This window comes from Amblyraja radiata, chromosome 31, assembly GCF_010909765.2.
Source record: "Amblyraja radiata isolate CabotCenter1 chromosome 31, sAmbRad1.1.pri, whole genome shotgun sequence".
NCBI lineage: Eukaryota > Metazoa > Chordata > Chondrichthyes > Rajiformes > Rajidae > Amblyraja > Amblyraja radiata.
Window position 1 is genome coordinate 19,338,380 of NC_045986.1, and position 22,014 is coordinate 19,360,393.

The following is a 22,014-nucleotide window of genomic DNA, read 5'->3' on the forward strand; positions in this document are numbered from 1 at the left end:
GGACCATTCACATTAAAGCTCAGACTGCAATAGAAAGTCAGAGGATGTCATCTATTGAGACCCCAAAGCCTTTCCACCATCTACAAGGCACTAATGTGTGCCAGTAATACTCTCCCCTTAAATAGATGAGCACAGCTCAAACATTTGGGTCTAAGCAGCCCACTTTAATGGATCCCCAACAACCACACTAAGCATTAATCCCTAGATCAATGGTGCGCACACATTACTCACTCAAGCTACTCCAAAAGCAACCCCCAAAACCACAATCTCTACAACAGATGTAGATAAGGAAACCGCACTAACAGCATATTTCCCTTCAAGCAACACACCACCATGACTCCTGGGCTCCCGGGTGTCTCCAGCCTCCACCCTGACGACTCTTGGAGACAGCTATCTGCCCACCCAATTCCAGGCCTTGGGATCACCCAATTTTGCAGTAGACCCGTGAGCCTGGTTTGGAGCAATGAACTGTACTAGACGGTAATAATCCAAAAAAGACAAGGGTATAGTATAGTAACAACCTGCTGGCATAATTTAAATGTATTAAAAAGAGTAGTAGTGTCGACACAGTTTACAATCATTGCCCCAGAAGATAATGCGCATAATTGACATTTGCAAATTACCACAATTAATAAAAGTAAATATTACTTTTCTGCAATTTTGTCTTCAATGTCTACAGACAGGCGCAATTTTGTTTTATGAAGTTCAGCCAGCAAATTACTTTGGCTTTGGTTAAACCAGATGGATTTAATCAAATTTAAATTTGGAAAGATTACTTCATTTGTTTTTGGTTGCTTCCTTCTGGATTTGCAAGACCTCTGGTATGAAGCTGAAAGCACAACAATGGCATTTGACCAATACAATCGCTCTTTCTGATAAGGGCTCAGCAGAGTTGACAGGGGCGTGGAAGTGTGAATCTAATAACGCCTCTGCACTAGGCTCGGAAAGACACATGTTGAGCAGATCAGATGTGGATTTCACATCAACGCAACACTGAGAATGTGGGAGAGCATTATCCAAAAATTATTATAACAATGAAATATGATAGGAATGGAGCAAGGACCATTCAGACTTTCAAAATAGCCAGGTGTTTAGAAAATACAGACAGAATTGCCTAAGGGATTTGGAACCCTTTCAAAAACAATACAACTCTTGGGCAGGATGCAAGGCGATTCAAAGATGATGGCCAAGGTGCCTTCCATTCACACCTTCATTATTAACTGGCCAGCAGTCATTTTTTCTTTGTTGTTCATCCTGTCTGATGACACGTTTCCCCTCCGTTAACGTTGTTTAAAGATGTGGAGCAGTTTTGTTTAAATTTTGCAGGAACCAATGTATTTTTACGAACAGCTGATTGTCTCACAATAACCCGAGTTTAGTTTGATGTCACGTGCACTGAGGTACAGTGAAAAGTGTCTGTCGCGTGCTAACCAGCCAGCTAACCAACTGTGCTGACTTCACTCTTGCTTTACCATCTCATCGTGTAAAGAATTCAAGCGACCAAACTACAGGTCACTATGATGTAACATTGTGTATTAAGCACACCGTAGGTGGATGAGATAGCGATTTCACTGTTTTAATTTGCGCTGTAAGTTAAAGCTTCATTGGAGTTTGACACCAGCTCAGAGGAGAAATCAGAGTCATACATCATGGAATCAGGCCCTACAGCCCAACTTGTCCCTGCCGACCAAGATGCTTGTCAACTCATTATACTTCACTCTTTATTTCTTTTGTCCCACCTAAGCAAGTCAAATTTGCCTGCATTTGGTCCATATCCCTTTGAAACTTTCCCATCCATGTACCTGCCAAAGTGTCATTTAAATATTATTATTGTACATTCCTCATTTATCTCCTCTGACAGCTCATTCCATATACCCACCACACTCAGGTTCCTGTAAAATTTCTCCCCCCTCACTTTAAATGTATGTCCTCTGGTTTTTGATTCCCCTATCCTGGGTAAAAGATTGCGCATTCACTCTTTCAAATACCCTGACTGACGAAGGCCAATGTACCAAAAGCCTTCCTTACCATCCTATCTACCCTGCGGCACCTGAAAATTCATCCTGTGTTTTTGTGGTCACCAGGCAAATTATCACAATGGGTTTCCAACTCACCACTCTCCTATTTTCCAGAAACTTCAGTCGTGTGTTTGGTTCTTAACGTCCTCTCACCCTTGGTCCCTCTCATTTACACTGGCTCTGCATCTGCCAAAATCTCACATAAATACTGAATGCTAACATTCATACTGCAGGGTGGTGGGAAATAGCAGAATACACAGAAGGCTGTATCCATCATTTATTGTGCCCGGTGTTTCACCGTGCGGGCAGATACGAGTTGGTCTTGACATCCTGTTCGGCACATAAATTGTGGGCTGAAGTGTCTGTTCCTGTGCTTACTGTTCAATACACACTAAATGCTGGAGTAACTCAGCAGGACAGGCAGCATCTCTGGAGAGAAGGAATGGGTGACGTTTCGTTCTCTCCAGAGATGCTGCCAGTCCCACTGAGTTACTCTAGCATTTTATGTCCATCTTAAATCAGCATCTGCAGTTCCTTCCTACACTCTACTGTTCTATGTTCTGTGTGCCTAAACTGATTGATAGATTATACATGACACATGCTTGCAAATAAGAACATAGGAAATAAAGAGTGAAGTCTAATGAGTTGAATGGTATCATTACTGACAAAAAAAAATCCATTAAAAAAACCTAAGGAATTATTACATCGTTGTAATTTCAAATAAATACTAATTAAGTCATTTTCCTAACACTGCTTTAACTATTAGGCTATTTCAATGTATTCAGCTTTCCAACCGCTTGTAAAACTGCTGTGTGTAGACACGACGTGAGTGTTTCCTTATATATTACCTCAAAAATAATTATCCCCAAATGAGAAAATTAATCCTTACAAAAAAAACATAATATCCATCTGTCTCCCTCTCCTCAGTGACTGCGATATGGCAATCACCAGTTTGTTTATTTTATCCAACCCCTTTCAAAAAGTGTTTAAAAATAAAGCTGTTTTTTTATATTTCAGAAATCCTGATTTACTGGGGAATAAGCATCTGTTAAATAAGCATGTATTTTTAATGCAAATGCAGCGTTCAATTTACAGAATTCATGCAACTGCTCCCTCATTCTTCCAGTGTAGTCATTTCATTACCTTTGTTTCATAGGTACATTACTTTGTGACATTTTAATCTGTTTGTTTGGTAACAGAACAAGTTTAATGAGCTGACAAGCGACATTCATCTAAATATCCAAGGCCTGAAGGAATTTCCACTTTATAGAACAGAGAACAGCATGGCAGTGGAACAGGCTCATTGGCTCATCAAGTCTGCACTGACAATGATGCCAATCTAACTAATCCCATCTGCCCACACATTAGCTTTATCCTATTATTCCCTGCCTGCTTATGTGCCCATCTGCCAGCCTCTTAAATGTTATCATATCTACTTTTTCCACCTCCCTTTTGGGGAACCTATTTCTCTCAGTGTTAAAAAAAAAACATTTGCAAATTAACCCCCCTCAACTTGAACCTATGCCTTTGAGTATTTGACATTTCCATCCTGGAAAAGAGATGCCCTGTCTACGCATCCTAAATTTTCTATACTTTTATGAGGTTTCCTCAGCCTCCGATGCTTCAGAGACAGCAGTCCAAGTAAGTCCAATTGCTTATAATAGCTGATATTATCCATTCCAGGCAATATCCAGGTGAAGAAACAAGGAACTGAACATGCTGGTTCACAAAAAAGACACAAAGTGCTGGAGTAACTCAGCAGGTCAAGAACTATCTTTGAAGAACATGTTTACGGTTGGTCATTAGGTCATAAGTAATAGGATCAGAATTAGGCTATTCAGCCCATCAAATCTACTCCGCCATTCAATCATGGGTGATCTATCTTTCCCTCCTAACCCCATTCTCCTGCCTTCTCCCCATAACCCCGGACACCGGTACTAATCAACAATCTAATTATCTCTGCTTTAAAACTATCCGTTGACTTGGCCTTCGCAGACTTCTATGGCAAAGAATTCCATAGATTCACCGTCCTTCTTCAGATAAGAGGTTTTTTTAAATATCTCGGGGAACCTCATCTGCGACCTCAGCCTCCACATCCTCCCTGTAGAGTAGTGACCAGAACTGCAGAAAATATTCCCAATAAAAGTTTTATGCAACTGCAACATGACTTGCCAACTTTTATAACTCAATGCCCCAACCAATGAAGACACATATTCTTTACTACCCTATCCATCTATGTTGTCACTTTCAGGGAGCTACAGAGTTTGCATCTGGGTCATCATCTATGTTACTGAGTGTCCTGGCATTTACTCTATACTTTCCCCTTACATTTGACCTCCCAAAGTGCAGCACCTCACACTTGTCTTGGATCGGGTGTTAAAAAACGCTTGCCTTGGTTGCAGAATTGTGTTGTAGAAGTGGGCAAGTCATGTTGCAGCTGTGTAAAATGTTTATCAGGCCACGTTTGGAACATTGTGTGCGGTTCTAGTTACTACACCACAGGAAGTTTGTGGTCGCTTGTTGCTAAAGAGATTCACCACTTTTCAGTATTATACTCCATCTGTCATTTTTCCACCTAACTTTCCAACTGTTCTCTATCATGCAGTATTCTTTGCCAACCCCACTCGTTATCCATAACTCCACTAATTCTTGTGTCATCTACAAACTTATGATTCAGATCAACCACATTTTCCTCCAAATCATTTTTGCAGATCCTTGTCACAGACCTCCAGTCAGCAAAGCGCTCTCTCTGTCTTCTATGACCAAGCCAATTTTGTACCCAAATTACTAACTCACTGTGAATCCCTCGTGACTTAATCTTCTGGATCAGCTGACCTTTTCAAATGCTTTAGTAAAGTCCATATAGATAACATTCATTGCTTTACCCTCATCGATCATCATTCACAAAAATAATTAATCAAGTTTGAGAGACAGGCCCTCCCCATAGAGAGCCATGCTAACTATCCGTGACATGTCCAAGCTTCTCCAAATGCGTGTAAATTATGTCCTCAAGAATCTTCCGAAAATTTTTGATTCTCACTTACCAAAATGTCAGTCTGCTACAGAAACAAAGCCCTAACTTCCCTCACACAGTGGCAACTAAGACAGCAAAAGACAATAATCCATCTCCTTGCATTAATAGTGACTAAGACCACAGTGAATGAATGATAATCTTGAAATTGTCTTAAACCTGTGACAATGCTATTGTTCATGCAGCCTTTAAGCCAGGCTGTGCAATTTTAAGGAAACCTCTTCATAACCTCCAGTAGACCGGACAAAATAAAATGGCCAGCGAAAGCCAGAAGTATTTGATTCCATAGTGTCTGAATTTTAAAATAATTTTCATTATCAACCAATGAGAAATAAGCCAAAGTTGCTTGAAATTGCCAATGATAAACAGATAACAGTTGGCCTCAGGTTATGAATACCCAACTTATGTTTAGTCTGTAGACATGAGTGATTGTTTGGGAGACCAGAGGGATGGATTTGCCAGCTGCAAATGTCAGGGGCTATGGGGAGAAGGCAGGAGAATGGAGTCAGGAGGGAGAGATAGATCAGCCATGACTGAATGACAAGAGTAGACTTGATGGGCCGAAGGCCAAATTTCTGCTCCTATCACCTATGACCTTATGATCTGCTGCAAGCATCTTCTGCCACATGGGAAGGTGGCTCGTGGCAATATCTGACTGTCGAGTTAATTGCGCTGGTTTAACTACACATTGCTCTCGATGGCCTATGTTTTTATTTAAATGTTTTGCCAGGCGCCCACATTTCTGGTTTGTGAACTGTTAGGGTTTTATTTTTATTTAGCGAATGCAAAGTCCTTTAGCCAAGCAGTTGCCTCTTGATCTGCTGTATGAAGGGTGACAAGTCCTCCTTTGAGTCTTTGTTGAGGGCATGCTTCAATGATGTGTTGCATTGTTTGCTGCTCTCCACAAGCACACCGTGGGGTTGGGCTGCTGCCTTATTTGTGAAGGCTGGCCAAGCAGGGGCCATGTCCAGTCCTGAATCTATTCAGCGTCGTCCACTGCTTCCTTGGGAGATTGGTGCCAGGGACCGGTAGGGTGGGGTCTGACACCAGATGTTTATTTGGGACGTCCTTGGACTCCCATTCCTTTTTCCAAGCTGATTGGATGGTGAAATCAGCTGGTGGTGGGTTCTTCCAAATTGGTCGTCTAGATGGAAGTCGAGCAGTGGGTGGGTTGAAGATGTCCATGTGAATTGGCAGGTGAGGGGAGTTTTTGGTCTTTTGGAGCATCCTTTGAGTGAGGACTACTCGCCGGATGTGTGGAGGGGCTATGTTGGATAGGACAGGGAGCCAGGGGAGTGGCGTTGAGCGGATTGTTCCTGTGATGATCCTCATTGTTGAGTTCAATTGGGTGTCCACATGGTGTGTGTGGGATGACCTGGACCAAACAGGGGCACAATATTCGCCTGAAGAAAATGCAAGGGCTAGTGCTGAAATACGCAGTGTGGGGGCTGCTGCCCCCCACTTTGAGCCAGCAAGCTTACTGAGGAGATTGTTTCTGGACTTCACCTTAGCTGCTGTTCTTTTGAGATGTTCCTTGAAGGATAGGGTCCTGTCAAGGGTCACTCCGAGGTAGGTTGGAGTGGGGGCATACTTCAGTTTGGTCCTGCTCAGATAGATGTTTGGTTCTCTTGTGGCTTCTGCATTATGGAGGTGGAACACACTGGAGACCGTTTTTGCTGGGCTTGGTTTTAGGCGCCAGATTTTGCAGTACTCGTCCAGTTTAGCAAGGTCTTCATTGAGCACCTGTTCCAATGTACCAAAATCTGGTGCTTGGAAGGCCAAACAGATGTCATCTGCATAGATGAATTTGCGGGATTTGGTGGTGGGTAGGTCATTTGTGTAAAGGTTGAACAAGGTTGGGGCTAAAACTGACCCTTGCGGGAGCCCATTCTTCTGCTTTCTCCATGCACTCTTGTTCTGTCCAAGGTGAACTCTGAACTGTTAGGGTTAAAAACAGTTCTCAGGAGCTGAACCTTGCCGTAACCTGGGAAGGACCTACAGAAGAACTAAACCTCATCGTTAAATAAAGAGCTTTGGCAACAATAGTGGAGAATTTCTGCTGACAACCAAATACCAGTGACTCCATTCAAGTAGTGCCAAACATCTATGAGTCATATTTTCCCCATTCTAGAGCTCTGGCAAGTTGCAAATGTGTCAAGGCAGATTGGTGAATACAATGTACAAAGGTGCTCCACGCATTGAAGAGTACATTTCAAAATGAAGAAACAAAGAAATGTAGATGCTGATTAATACACAAAAGGACACAAAGTGCTGGAGTAACTCCACGGGTCAGGCAGCATCCCTGGAGAATATGGATAGGTTTCGAGTCGAGAGCCTTCTTCAGACCACTCCGGTGAAGCAGTATTAATCTAGTCTGCCACCAACTTATACTTGCAATGCACTCAATTCTGAGTCCCTGATTTCAATTAGTGGTGAGCTGGCAGGTGAACACGAGGATTTTCTCACAGGAAAACTTTCTTTCAGGATTAAAAAAAAAAAAGCTTGAACAGCAAGGTACTGAGAATACTTACCAACTCTCCATAGTGCTTCATTGCATATTCCAGGACCCCAGCTGCTGCCTCTGGTTGCTGCAGTTTGTTATTTATGCTGTCAACAAAATTAGATAATTTAGTACAATTCCAAGAAAGTGTCCGAGTATGTACATTACACTAAAAGATGTCCCAAAGTGCTCCAGGTCTAAAGAATTAGCTTTGAAGTGCAATGATTGTTACGTGAGCAAGTGTGGAAGCCCGGATTTCAGTAACTAGAAGCAGAGTGGGCAAGGGGGGCGGTCATGTGGCGTCTTTTACTTGTCACTATTCAGAGTCAAGAATTTAAGAGATTAGAGGGAGAAAATACGAAAACAAATGTAAGTTTAAATGCAAGTCAGACAAAAACAAATACAGAAGAACACTACATAATGAGAGTCAGAAGTGCACATTCGATCTTTGCTAGTTCAGATTTAATGGTGTTAATCGTGCATCAAGATCCATCGGTACCCGTGAAGTACATATACCATTAATATTTAGTTACTGTTGTGAATACGCATATAATCACTTCAAAAATGTGTCATCCACCAAATTTAAGAAACCACATACTATCTGCTTCACAATAATGTCTCCATTGGATTTGCAGAAAGAATCCTGTTAAGGAAATCAGCAGAATTTTATTGTAGTTACAATACCATTTTGTCACAATTTAATGCAAACATCCTCTAAAATATAGCTAGATTTACAACTTCCAATGCCCACCTTGGCTGATGCAATTGCAGTTAAATCATAAAGGATGTAATTTTGCCATTGTGACAAAAAGATATGTCTTGACTGGGTTTAGTTATGTTTGGCAGAAATTGACGCTGCTGTATTTAAAATCAATCATCAAGTATTTGAAAAACTGTTGAAAAGTTTCTGGAGGAATCAGGTTAACTTTGAACGACTACAGCATGATTTGCTCAGTATAATTCATAACAGGCAATTACTGAGTAAAGTTAGAAGTTATAAAAAATTCAAACATGCAACATCAATAGGTGAAATGTTATTTAAACAGGTGGACCCAACCTCCATGTTGAATACTGTAGTGTTAAATTACCAGAACAAAGACAAACTGATAAAAAGCATTGAGAGTCTAAGAAGGAGGGGGACTATATATTTATACAGGTTACCTGAAGGACATAGTATGCAATGTAAACATACAACCTATTATTGCTATACTATTCACTTGTGCATCATCTTATAAACTGACTGGATATCTTCTCCTTCAAAATGGAGTTCCTCATACATTGCATAACAAGATGATGTGGAGCAACAAGTATTTCAGTGTCTTTTGCCCATGACCAAGATTTGGTATCAACTTTTTTGACCAAGATCTCAGGAAAAAGCTACACACTAACAGAGGTAACGGGCCTTGGGATTCACAAATGACAGTGCGATGTAAAATATAAGAATAAGAATAATCGATGTTAATGACATTTAAACTGACTGAAGAATAACATATTTTTATCTAGGAAAACAAACATTGATATTTTCCCTTTGTCCCCTTCAAACTTCTACCACATCTCAAAATTGGTGGGCGGTATCGTGCACCTCATTGTTGAATCACCTTCGAGCCCATCTTCCTTATCTCTGCGTCTCCCTCTCCCCTGACTCTCAGTCTGAAGAAGAGTCCCGACCCGAAACGTCACCCACTCCTTCTATCCAGACATGCTGCCAGTCCTGCTGAGTTACTGCAGCATTTTGTGTCTATCTTCAGTGTAAACCAGCATCTGCAGTACCTTCCTACACATGTTCCTAAACCTACAGGACATGGCTCAAATTGTGTCCACCAACACCAACGCGAACGCAGACAGATTAACACAATGAAACAATGGTGCAAACAGATTTATTTTCCTTTATCATTGAACATTTAGGTGAGTTGTCTATAAATAAATTCACTTGACATCTTTATTTTAAGTTAACTGTATGTTTAATATCCAAAATGACTCTCAAAAGCACCGATACAACTAGAACTACATATCCTATCCTGTGCAACCAAACACTGACTTCCCCTATCCAGATGCTATTGACGATGAAACCCTCATGCAAGCTATCTCAAATTTCTCCAAAACATCACCAACAACATATCTTCTTATTCCTAAGTGTCAAAACATACTAAACCTTTGCTTTTCTGCCTCTCCTTCCTTGCTTCCAAAATTAATGAAGGATGCTTCAGTTATTATACCAATGCACTCTAACCCCCGCAATTCTCTATTTACGAATTAACTTGAATCTCAAATGTATTTATTTTGACTAAGCCATCAGTCCCCCTCCCCAACAGTCCAATCAACTTCTTAGACATATTTCTTAGGTGATAAGTGAAAGTTGATGTTGTGGACATAAAATTAAGCCATTTAATTTCAGAATACGTGTTATGATTTTTCAAAAAATCTTTCCGGCAATGTGATTAAAAGACTTTCACTTATTATTTATGGATACATGCAAATACTAGCTTGGGAATCTTGCTTTTAACAAAGCGTTGTGCTACTGTTCCAATAACAAATGTGTTTACTCACATTGTCGCTCCTCGGTTTTTAAGTTTTGAATACATTGGGGAAAACAACTACAATCAGGGCAATCCTCAATATAAAATGTTTTGCTGAGGTAGTGCATTATTTGCAAATTAGTAACTTTAACCTTGCTTCCTTTCATTCGCCAATGTTTGCACACAACACAGTGCCTTCCATAATGTTTGGGACAAAGACCCATCATTTATTTATTTGCTTCTGTACTACACAATTTGAGATGTGTAATAGGAAAAAAAATCACATGTGGTTAAAGTGCACATTGTCTGATTTTATTAAAGGCCATTTTTATACATTTCGGTTTCACCATGTAGAAATTACCACTGTGTTTATACATAGTCCCCCCATTTCAGGATACCATAATGTTTGAGACACATGGCTTCACAGGTGTTTGTAATTTCTCAGGTGTGTTTAAATGCTTCCTTAATGCAGGTATAAGAGAGCTCTCAGCACCTAGTCTTTAAACGCTTGGTTTAAGTTTTTGCTGATCATCACAAATGTGTGCAACTATTCATCCCCATAAGTGCACAGCACATGGAATTTACCAGTCATTTAAAACCATTAATAAGATTCTGTGTGTCAGCTTTATTTTGAATATTTGCAGTGGAGACTATCGCAGTACATATGAAGGGAGAAAAAAAAATGGACAAATGTCGCCCAAAAATCTTCCTAGCTTAAATCAATATGGCAGAATAATCACCAGGGTCTCAATAGTCCAAAGGGCTTCAAACGTGCCATTTATTAAGACTAACTAAGGATGGATAGTAATTGTAAAATTGCCAGTTTTGCCAAATCCAGCAACAAGACAAAAATCTAATTTGAAGATAAACATAATTCTGCTTGACCATTCCTCTCAAGTGTGAAGATGGCATGAACTGCTTGAGGAAATTATTGATCATCCTTCAGCATCAAGTGTCCTGTATTAACGCAGTGAACATTTAAAACAAACATGGAGGCTTCACCTACAGTTTTGCTGATGTGCACATCTGGGTTCCACCTGACCACTGCTGTCGTCTCCAAGTCCCTCCAGATGGAAAAAGATATGAAAATGTGTCACTAAAAAACCACAACAAAACATTGGCTTGTCAACTTCTTTGAATGTTCTGGTCAACCACATTTTTGTTATTTAAACAAGATCAGTGAAGCATGACAGTAAACAAACATGCTTCCTTTCAAGAAATCCATCAACCATGTCCACGAAGAAGGGAAAAAATGACTTCTACTGATGTTAGATTTGATGTGAACTTGACAGAGTTATGATTCAACCATTAAAGTATAAGAGACAAATATGACCTTTTACTATGTTTCGGAAAATGAACACAGATATTTTATTGCACAAGTGGAACCAACATACATTTACTGACAATAGGTAAACTGAGAAATAATGTGGACAAATGCAAAAAAAAGCAACAAAACAAATGTAACAAACAAAATCTTTTCACTTACATCGTGTTTCGGGTATCAAGATCAGAATTAAATGTTGAAATAATTTAAGTCACATGAATACTTCCATTGTTTAGCCTGATGAACAAGACTTCTATTGAATGAAATAAAATGTTTAAAAACGTTTAGAACTACTATCATTTTGCATATGGATATAAAGATTTTGAATATCTCTGAACTATTCTGAGGCTGAGTAAGTGTGTGGCTGTATGACTGAAACAAGAGCAAAGAATCGCACTTATAGAGTGACACAGCATGGAAACAGGTCCTTCGACCCAACTTGCCAATATGTCCCAGCTACACTGCCCTCATTTGTTCCATATCCCTCCAAACCTGTCCTATCCATGTACCTGTCTAACTGTTTCTTAAACTAATGGGCCTGTCCCACTTAGGCAATTTTTTAGGCGACTGCCAGCAACTAAAATCAAATTGCATCAGTTCTGTCACAAGAACATGTTGCCTCAAGCTGCTCAATGATATGTTGCACCTTGTACTATACCGAGAAAAAAGGTGCATTGCCATTATCTGGCTTAGTTCTAAGAAGTGGTCAAACCATCTCAGCCATTTTCCTCAAAACACAAAAATTGGAAAATTACAGATACAATTCAACATGAAACAAATCTAGGATAAGCCAACTCAACTTTTCTTTGACCACAAGGAGAGAATTAAGTCTGGCCCCTTGAACGAAGGCATCATAATGAAGTAATGCCAAAGAAATCCATGCGGTTGGAGATTTCGCACAATCACTAAATGGCAAAATAATCAGCATCTGACAGCACAGATATTTCTGGTCAGTTTCAAAACAGCAAAGTTCAATTGAGTCCCAGCTTTGATCAAGTACGTTCACCATTAAACACTGACCTTGACTTAGAACATTTTGCTTTTGGCTTCAGCTGATAAAATCCAAGAAAAACACTCTCAATTACTCAAAATTGAGCTTTTAACCCCAGCATAGATTTCCCACATAAATTGCCATGCCAGAAACGTCATGTACCCTGCTAAACATGCTGATTTCTACATCCATTCTTTCTGCATTAAGAAAGCTTATGGGAATTTAAAGACTCATACAGATACCTGACCAATCCCTCTTGCTTGTGGGATGTGCAGGCCAGAGGTGAGAAAGACTGGATGAGTAAAAACTGCGAGTTGGAAGGTGGAGATTGAGAAGAACATAAAGTGATCAAGGTTGCATCACAGAATGTTAAGATTTGGTCAGAGAAATAATTAAGGTAAGCCCTTAACAAGTCTGAAATTCTTATTATGAACTGGCTTTGATTTAGTTAGGCTTTATTGAGACCTTGTGTTCATGCATTAATTCAATGAGGTTTCATTTAAGTGACTGAAAATCCACAATTTTATTGAACAGTAATAAAAAATCACCCTGGAACTGGATCAAAACTGCAAATCATAACCAGTTTGAAGTGTCGGTGATTCAAACATTATATAAAACACACATTCTTATGAAGTTTGTCATAAGTATTCTTTTGGAATATGTTCTCTGCGCTTGTGGAAAGAAAATCAAATAGGGGTGAAGGTGAGGGAGGAGGGAAGAGAGGGAGAGAGGGGCAGGTAGAGAGGGGGGGGGAGAGAGAGGGGGGGGGAGAGAGAGAGGGGGGGGAGAGAGAGGGGGGGGAGGACGGGGGGGGGAGGGGGGGGGGGGATAGAGGGAGGAGAGAGAGGGGAGAGAGAGAGGGAGGGGGAGAGAGATGGAGGGGAGGGAGAGAGAGGGAGGGGGAGAGAGGGAGGGGGAGAGGGAGGGGGAGGGAGTGAGGGGGAGAGAGGGAGGGGGGGAGAGAGAGAGAGAGGGAGAGAGAGAGAGTGAGGGGGGGAGAGGGAGGGGGAGAGAGAGAGGGTGGAGGGAGAGAGAGGGGGAGAGGGGAGTGAGAGAGGGGGAGAGGGAGGGGGCAGGAAGGGGGAGAGAGAGTGGAGGGAGAGAGAGGGGAGTGAGAGAGGGGGAGAGGGAGGTGGAGAGAGAGGGGGAGAGAGGGGGAGAGAGGGAGGGGGAGAGAGGGGGAGAAAGAGGGAGAGAAAAGATGGGGAGAGAGGGACTTGGCAAGAAAATATGTGATCACATTTCTATTCTGGCTAGAACCAGTAACATAAAGGAAATGTTATATACTTTGAACCTTTGCAACAAACTGAAGGGGAAAGTTACAACCTATTTTGCTGATTAAGGTTCATCAACACAGTTATTTTTAAAATATTACAGATAAATTAACAGTTAGTGTGTTGGCTACCTATCACAAACACAGGTTCATGTCCCTAATTTGTAACACAAGGCGTTCCTGTGCCTAATTGAACAAACTGGGTGAAAGGAACATGTGGATTCCTTCCTTACCAGCCAATTCTAGAGGAAGAGGAGGATACGCTGGAGGTCTGGGGGGTTTGTGGATGTAGGTTGCGACAGGAAGATGGTGTGGGTGATGGTTAAGGGGGTGGGGGGTTGATGTTCAGAGGGGTCATGGATTAAAGCATGGTGACAGGGGAAGTATAGTTGAGGCTGAGAGATTAACCAGTGTAAGAACTGGTTAGTTTAGTTGAATTTAGAGATACAACGCAGAAACGAGCCCTTTTGCCCACTGAGACCACACCAACCACAAACACTCGTTCACCAGTTCTATCCTACACACTCGGGACAATTTACAGAAGCCAATTAATCTACGAACATCCACATCTTGGGAATGCGAGTGGAAACCCAGCGCACCTGGAGAGAACCCACCCGGTCACAGGAAGAACATACAAACTCCCCACATTCAGCACCGTAGTCAAGATCCAACCGGGTCTCTGGTGTTGTAAGACAGCAACTCTACTGCTGTGCCACTGTTATGGCTACTGAGGCTCCACACAATACTGTGTGTCAGAGAAAACATCTTGCAAATGAAGAACGCAGCAACACTACACTCTGAACCATCTGTTTACCTGTCCTTGAACTGGCGAGGGTGTGGGTAATGGCTACTGTCGGATGTGACTACCAGCCGAATCAGTTTGGCAATGTTATATCCAGATCTTAATGCCCTCATGGTATTGCGTGCTAACAACATTTGTTGCTTTATTTGCATTATGTTTATTTATTTTCCCCCACTTAAATTTCACACATGCGAGTTTTATTCCTTGCCCCTGAGTTTTGGGCAATGATTTGCAAAATCCATAAGGGTAATCCTCCGTCACCTAATAGCCATAATGCGGGGGTTGGCTTTAACAACTTTTAATAGGAGCTAATTGTTAAAATAACAATAAGCAATAAAGTTTATGGGATTAAAAACCTCAACTCTGGTCAGAACTTTAGATAGAACAAACCAGCTCTTGTCTCGCCCTGGTGAAAGATCAATGTTTTATCCATGTTCCAAAAAGGAAACCAGATGTCTGTGTTGCTCCCGTGGTTTTATCAACTATAGACTAGATGTGGTCTGGAATCACTGTGGAACATGCCACAACAGAGCTCTACACAATAATTTGCAGCATACTTGCAACTTACCACATTTTCCACATTAAACCCCAAATTACACCGCAAAGCTTTTCTGCAAAAGTTGGAAACGCATTACTTTTAAATTGTTGTGAAATGCGACATCTTTTGCACAATGCTTCAGAAGCGGCTTTAGATGCTCCGTTAATTGGAAGATTGTGAAAAAGACTAAAATGAGAAATACTCTTACATGCATGAATTATGCAAACTTCACTCATTCCTTTTATCCAGGGAGTTCAACTCACAGCTGGTTTCAAATTGCAATTATCATTATGGAATTAAGACAGATGTTGGCAAACTGAAATTTGAAGAGTTGGAGACAGATTATTTCTTCTAAAGCATATAAAAGTTAGACTCACATTTATAACTGGTTCACAAAATGCTTTAGGGAAAAATCTCAGCTGTCTTTAACCCAGCTATGACTCCAGGCTGACAGCAATGTGACTGATTCCGTACTGCGCTCCAAAATAGTCTAGCGGATTCAGTTCAGGATCAAGCATCAGGATAAGACAAACATAAACTGCTGCTGGCAAAGCAACAATTCGGTGAAAGACACAAAATGCTGGAGCAAGTCAGCGGTTCAGGCAGCATCTCTGCATAGAAAGAATGGGTGGCGTTTTGGGTTGAGAAGATCTGAAGAAGGGTCTCGACCCGAAACATCACCCATTCCTTCTATCCAGAGATGCTGCCTGTCCCGCTGAATTACTCCAGCATTTGGTGTCTATCATCGGTGTAAACCGGCATCTGTAGTTCCTTCCTACACAACTCGGTGAAAGGTTCTCCAAGATCTGATGATCAGATGTATGCTGAAAGGTCCAGGACTACATGCTGAGGGATGAAATGGAGTCGAGCTGGAAAGGGTCATGGTTTAGGATTACAAGCCGATGCCCACTCACTCATATTAAAACCCCATGAACCATTTGATGGGCTCGGTGCATACAAAATGATCACTTATGTCAGTCAAGCTAATGTGAAGTAATTGGAATAACTTGAGTTGCATCGAGAATATTAAACTATTACCAGCAATCCAAGACTAAGAACTAAGAAATAAAGCAAAACTGAAGCAGCCGGCAATATTCCTGCATTACTGGAAATATACCGGACGTTGCAGTTTCAATTTGTTACTTTGCAGATTTTGTCTCTTTGGTTCAGTTTTAGTTGCAACCAAAATGATTCCAGTTGCGTAACATTAGCCTGACATCAATTATCATTGATATGCAGCCAGGCGAGTAATAGTCGATGGGGTTTTAATGTAGATCTGTGGGCTTCAGCTAGAAGTCTTTCTCCTGAAGTGAGTAGAAAACTTAACTGCTCATTCAATGTTAAGTCCCAAGGTCAGCCACATATCTTGGTGGATGATGAGGTGCTGCTCCTTAAACTTACATTGTGAAGCATTGGAACAGTGCAGGAGGCCAAAGACAGAGGTCTTTGTGGGAGTGGGATGGAGAATTAATGTGAATGGTGACTGGAAGCTTAAGGCGACCTTTGCGGATTAAATAGAGATATCTTGTCATTCAATTTGCATTGAATTCTCCAAAGGGGAGACAGCATTCTGAGCAATGAATGCAATAAACCAAATTCTCATGACATATAGATAATAGTTAGGCTGAAGTAATACCAGGCGATAAATAGGTTGGTTAACTGGTTCACTGGATACAGGTGCAGGATCAACAACAGCAGCCTTGGAATGAGGCAGCTTCCACTGACCATATTGGAGCAGTTTAGTTTTAAGAGCGGAATAGTTTGAAAAGTTACATTCTAAATCAAAATGAGCAGCCATCACTGCTAATGGGTGACATATGTTCAAAATGCAACACTGTCATTTGGAAGAAAGTGCAAGACGGCAAAGGTTAGGCCAAAAACAGGGTATAAGTCATAATGAAATCACTTGACAACTGTACAGATTTAACACATTCAAAAGTGGACTGAATTCAGGGTAAAGTATAATGGTGCATTATAGAATGATTCTTTTGCTGGAGCTCTTGAAAAACAGTGTTAAATTAAGAAAATACAATGACCCTAGGAAATAAGGGAAATAGGAAATGTCTACAACATTTCAAAATGTAGTGATTTTGCTGCTTCACATTATAACTTCCATGTGGAGAAAGTTCAGCAAAAATTTATTTTGGATATGATTCCAACTCTCAAAATTCCCATTTGCACAGATTGTCAAACCCATTATCATTGTTACTTTTAATATCCAAGACATAGAACAGGATAACAATTGCATTTTGAATCTTCCACAGCTGGCAGTAAAATAAATGTAAATCTTAACTACTCAGCCCACTATGGTTGCAACCTGTTTTAATAACAGCTCAGACGTGTGCATTAAAGAACGGAATTGGAACAAGATATCTACACTGGAAACATTGTGATGAGGAAGGCAGGTTCTTCTAGATACACTGCAAACTGAATCACCTTTGTTCTGCAAGAGCGATTTTTAGCTTCCAGCTGATTAGCACTGGTTTCAGTTACTCAATTAAACAAAATTGACCAAATTAAACCATAAGATTAAACCCAATCAACCATGAAAATTTAAACCATTTTATAGAATGTCTTGTTCTACCATTCACTACTTCACCACAAAGGAATTTGAACTGGAGAGTGCATAATATTCTGCTGTCTGACATTAATAAAGCATAAGTGAACCATACTTATTATACATTATTCTGCCCACTCAGTCCAAAACGTTCTTTGCAGATATAACTAAATACAAATGCAGCTTTTATGAAAACGCAGCCTGGATCCAGGATTCACGGCAATGAATTTATTTTAAAGAATATCCTGCCATTTGGGAAGGTTTATAAGTTAACAGGAGTGGCACAGTGGTACAACTGGTAGAGCTGTTGCTTCACACACCAGGGTGCTGCCTGTGATCTTGTGGGTTTCCTCTTGGTGCTCCGGTTTCCTCCCACATCCCAAAGACGTGTGGGTTTCTCAGTTAAGTTGCCTCTGTGAAATGGCCCCTTATGTGGACGAGAAAGTGGGATAACACAAGACTAGTGTGTACGGGTGACCGATGGTCAGAGTCAAATGGCAGTTTCAGACATTTGCCGGGGAGAAGGATGGAGTTGGCAATTAGGAAAGAGTTTTTGATGGAGCCCAACGATGGTGACCTTGATCTTCCCAATACAGAGTTGGAAGAAATGATCGGACAATGTAAAGAGAGCAGTGAGGTCATAAAAAGTTAGCATTAGCTCATGACGTGCTCTTTTCAGAAAGTCACTATGCACAAAATAAAAGGGCAGGGACAGATCTCGAATGGACACTTACAGTAATGGTGCAAATACGAGAAGCAAAGCCATTGAAGATGATCCTCAGCAATGAGTGCATAGAAAAAGAATGGACGGCGGCTAGCATGATTTGCCCAAGTGGCCAACATTGGGAAGGCAGTACAGTGTGGAAAATTTTGTTGAGGTGCCTTCAAGTAGGCCAAGGATGAATAGATATATCTGTGACAATGAGATAGAATCAGTGTGGAATCAGGCCCTTTGGCCCAACTTGCCCATTCTGACCAATACAGTAGGTCCCATCTACACCAGTCCCACCTGCCTGCGTTTGACCCATATCCTCTGAATCTATCCTAGCTATATACCTGTCTAAATGTTTATTCAACTTTGCCAATATTACCTGCCTTAATGACCTCCTCCAGCAGGCTAGGTCCATACACCCAATCATCCTTTGTGCAAACAAGGCCCCCCTCAGTTTCCTATTAAATCCCTTCTCACATTAAACTCCTGGTTCTCGATTCCCCTACTCAGTGAATTTACTCGATCTATTCCTCTCATGAATTTGTACACCTCTATACGATCACCCCTCATTCTCTTGCGCTCGAAGGAAGAGTCTCAGGCTGCCCAACCTTTCCCTATATCTCGGGCCCTTGAGTCCTGGCAACATCCTCATAAAAATAGATAGAATATCATATTGCGTTTGATCAGGTAATTCACTACTGTGAAAAGTATGTCTGAAAGGAGGGATTTGGAGTCAAATGGGCATGAAATTGGGAGACAAGCTTCTGTTGAATCTGCTAAGTTATTCATTTTCTGTTGCTTAATCAAATTTGGCTGTTCTGACTTTTCCACTCTTTTTAAAACTGAGCTACATCTGCAAAAAGAGATTTCACCAATGCACATATATTTACAGTTGGACGTTTTCCGATATAGAGTTACGTAATCTAATTGCCTGAGACCAAACAATGCTCTTCTGTTCAGAATTCCCCAGCTACGTTGGTCTCGAATTGCCATCAAGTTAAGTGTGACAACATCAGACATCTGCGTAATCTATTAAACATCAGGCACTAGATTTCTGCGAATGTAGTTTACCTGATGCAACTATTCTAGACATGAACAATGTAAAATATGTCAACAGAGAGTACTTTTGTAATACGGGCCAAACACTGAATAATATTGCTGGAGAAACTACACAGAATATTGAAAAGAGCTTTAGCCAAAGCAAATGGCTTGACCTACACAACGTCTTATACTTCAACTTGCATATAAATCACCATTACAAACTTTCTACATTAGTTGTAATCCAGAGCTGCAGGGTTTATGGTTTATGTATTTAATGACAGAACTACCAATAAAGGCAAATGGAGCAATCACCAGAACAATTATTTATCAAATAAATGCAGGATTTCCCGCAGAAAAAAATCAACCCAATGTCTGTTTTTGAATTCCTCTCATAATATTTTCACAAAATTACATATCATTCAGGTCAATTCCAATAGTGGTTATCCTGCTAACTAATGGTTTACTGAATGCTTTAAGTCCCACATGGCAGAAAAACCAACAGGAAATTTTAGCTTGTTATAGTTTTGTCTAAAATTACTGAGTTTTATTTTTCCATTCTGCTCATAAATGTAGAATGTTTGGGAATGGTAGCATGTTAATTTGCCCTTGAATTTTCAGAAACATATGTGGAAAAAGAAACTGAAAAATGCTCCAATGTAGATGGTCGAATAGGGCAGCATGGACCTACTGTAGAGCTACGTTCTCTCTGTGACCATATGGGTCTCCTCCAGGTGCTCCGGATTCCTCCCACATCCCGTAGATGTGCAGGTTTGTAGGTTAATTGGCCTCTGTAAATCGCCCCGAGTGTGTTGGGAGTGGATGAGAAAAGTAGCTGAACGTAGAATTAATGTGAACGGGTCGGCCTGGACCAGAGGGGCCCGTTTCCCTGCTGCATCCCTACACTAAACTCAGTGTCAGGGCACAACACATGGAGTTTTAAAGATAAGATTGAAGCATTCACAACAAACTGAATTAGAAGTCCTTTCTGATACCTAACAAATAAATCACAACTCAGCAAAAATAATTCAATGCATATTACATCAACAATAGCTGTGTACAAGAACAATGGTAGCACAGACAACATCCCAGCTGTAGTACCAAGAAGTTGCACTCTCCATTAGGCATGCTATTCCAGCCGATACAGTACCAACAATGCGGAAAATTTCCGAAGTTATGTCCTGGTGTAAGGCATCGATTGAAAATTCTTCCAATGTTTGCAGTTATCCTTTATTCTCAAAACAGCAAGATAGGAATTCAACCAATCTTATTAACTTCAAAGCAAAAAAAAACAAACTGCTGGAAGAACTTAGCAGTTCAAGCAGCATTTGTGGAAGTAATCGAATAGTTAACTTTTTAGGTTGAGGGAAGATATCCAGTATAGAGAGGCGAGATTGAGGAGTTAGGCAGGGGTGGCAGGAAATAGGTGGAACCAGGTGAGGAAGATGGGCAGATGAAGTTAGATGAGGAAGGAATTATTGGCTGATGGAGTGAAAGGTAAGGACCCGGGAGACTCTGTCCCTGTTGTGATTGGGAGGAGGGGGAGCAAGAGTGGAGCTACTGGATGCCGAGGAGACAGGTGTGAGGGCCTCATCTGTCATAAAAGCAGGGAACACTCTGAAGGGGTGGAGTAGACGATAGTGGCTGGTAGGTAATAGGCAGAGAGATACGGTGAGGGAAACCAGGGAGCAGATGGAGTGAGGTGTGGGAGGGGAGGATGGAGATAATGACGGAGGTTGGAAGGTGATAAGTGGAAACACAAGAGGCTGCAGATGCTAAAATTGCCAAAGAAGCAAGTGATAAGTGAAACCAGATAAGGACGGGATGATGGACAAATGGACCCAGGTGGGGGTGGAGAACGAAGCTGGATAACAGATGAGAGGAGCACAGAAAGAGTATGGAGCACTGGAAGAGAGGGTAGCTGAATAGGAAAATTTGAGAGGCTATTACCCTACCCAGGCAGGGTAAGAGAGCTGTTGTGTAGGAAGGAACTGCAGATGCTGGTTTAAACCAACTTTGATGTACATGTAGATTAGTTAGTACATTTACAGACAAAACCAAAATTGGTGGAGTTGTGGATAATGAGGAAGAGGAAGGCTACAGAAATGGGCAGAGTAATGATAGATGGGAGTTATCTTTTTTTATTTTTTTGTCTAGTTAAATGTAGTTGTTGTGTTTTTTTTAACACTGTTTTTAACTGTGTATATGTGGGGGGCGTGGGGGGAGGGGGAAACTGTTAAAAACCTCTTCCCTGTACGGGAGACCCGACTTTTCCCTGTCGGGTCTCCGTTGTCGTTGGGGCCTAGCACCGTAGAGCGGCCTCCAACCGGAAAGACCTGGGGGCTCCAGTCGAGGAGCCTGCGGAGCTGCGGACTTACCATCATGGGGCTGGCCGGCCTCGGAGCGTGGTGGCTCGCTGCAGCGGGCCGAAGCTCCAGCTGCAACCGCAGGTCCGGTGGACTGGGACATCGGGAGCTCGCGGGTCCAAGTGAGAGACCGTTTTCCGGAGCTCCCGCAACGCGACTTCTCCAGCCCGTGTCGCGGGGTTGGAACGACCGGGAGCGGGGCCGTACATCGCTTTAATGGCCGCGGGACATTCCAGCGCCCGACGGGGGCTCCAACTTTGTGACATTTGGGCCTGGAGCGGGGCCGTACATCGCCCCGCACGGCCTAAAATGGCCGTGGGACTTAACATCGCCCGCCTGGGGCTTCAA

At 41.6% G+C, this 22,014-nt stretch overlaps 1 protein-coding gene across 1 annotated transcript in view; it reads right to left on the reverse strand.

The window, feature by feature from the left end:
- mtor (mechanistic target of rapamycin kinase) overlaps positions 1 to 22,014 on the reverse strand; it is a 190,030-nt gene that overhangs the window by 75,838 nt on the left and 92,178 nt on the right. The window contains exon 29 of the mRNA XM_033048008.1: positions 7,581 to 7,656. Within this exon, the coding sequence (XP_032903899.1) occupies positions 7,581 to 7,656 (76 nt within the window). The remainder of the gene's footprint in view (positions 1 to 7,580; positions 7,657 to 22,014) is intronic.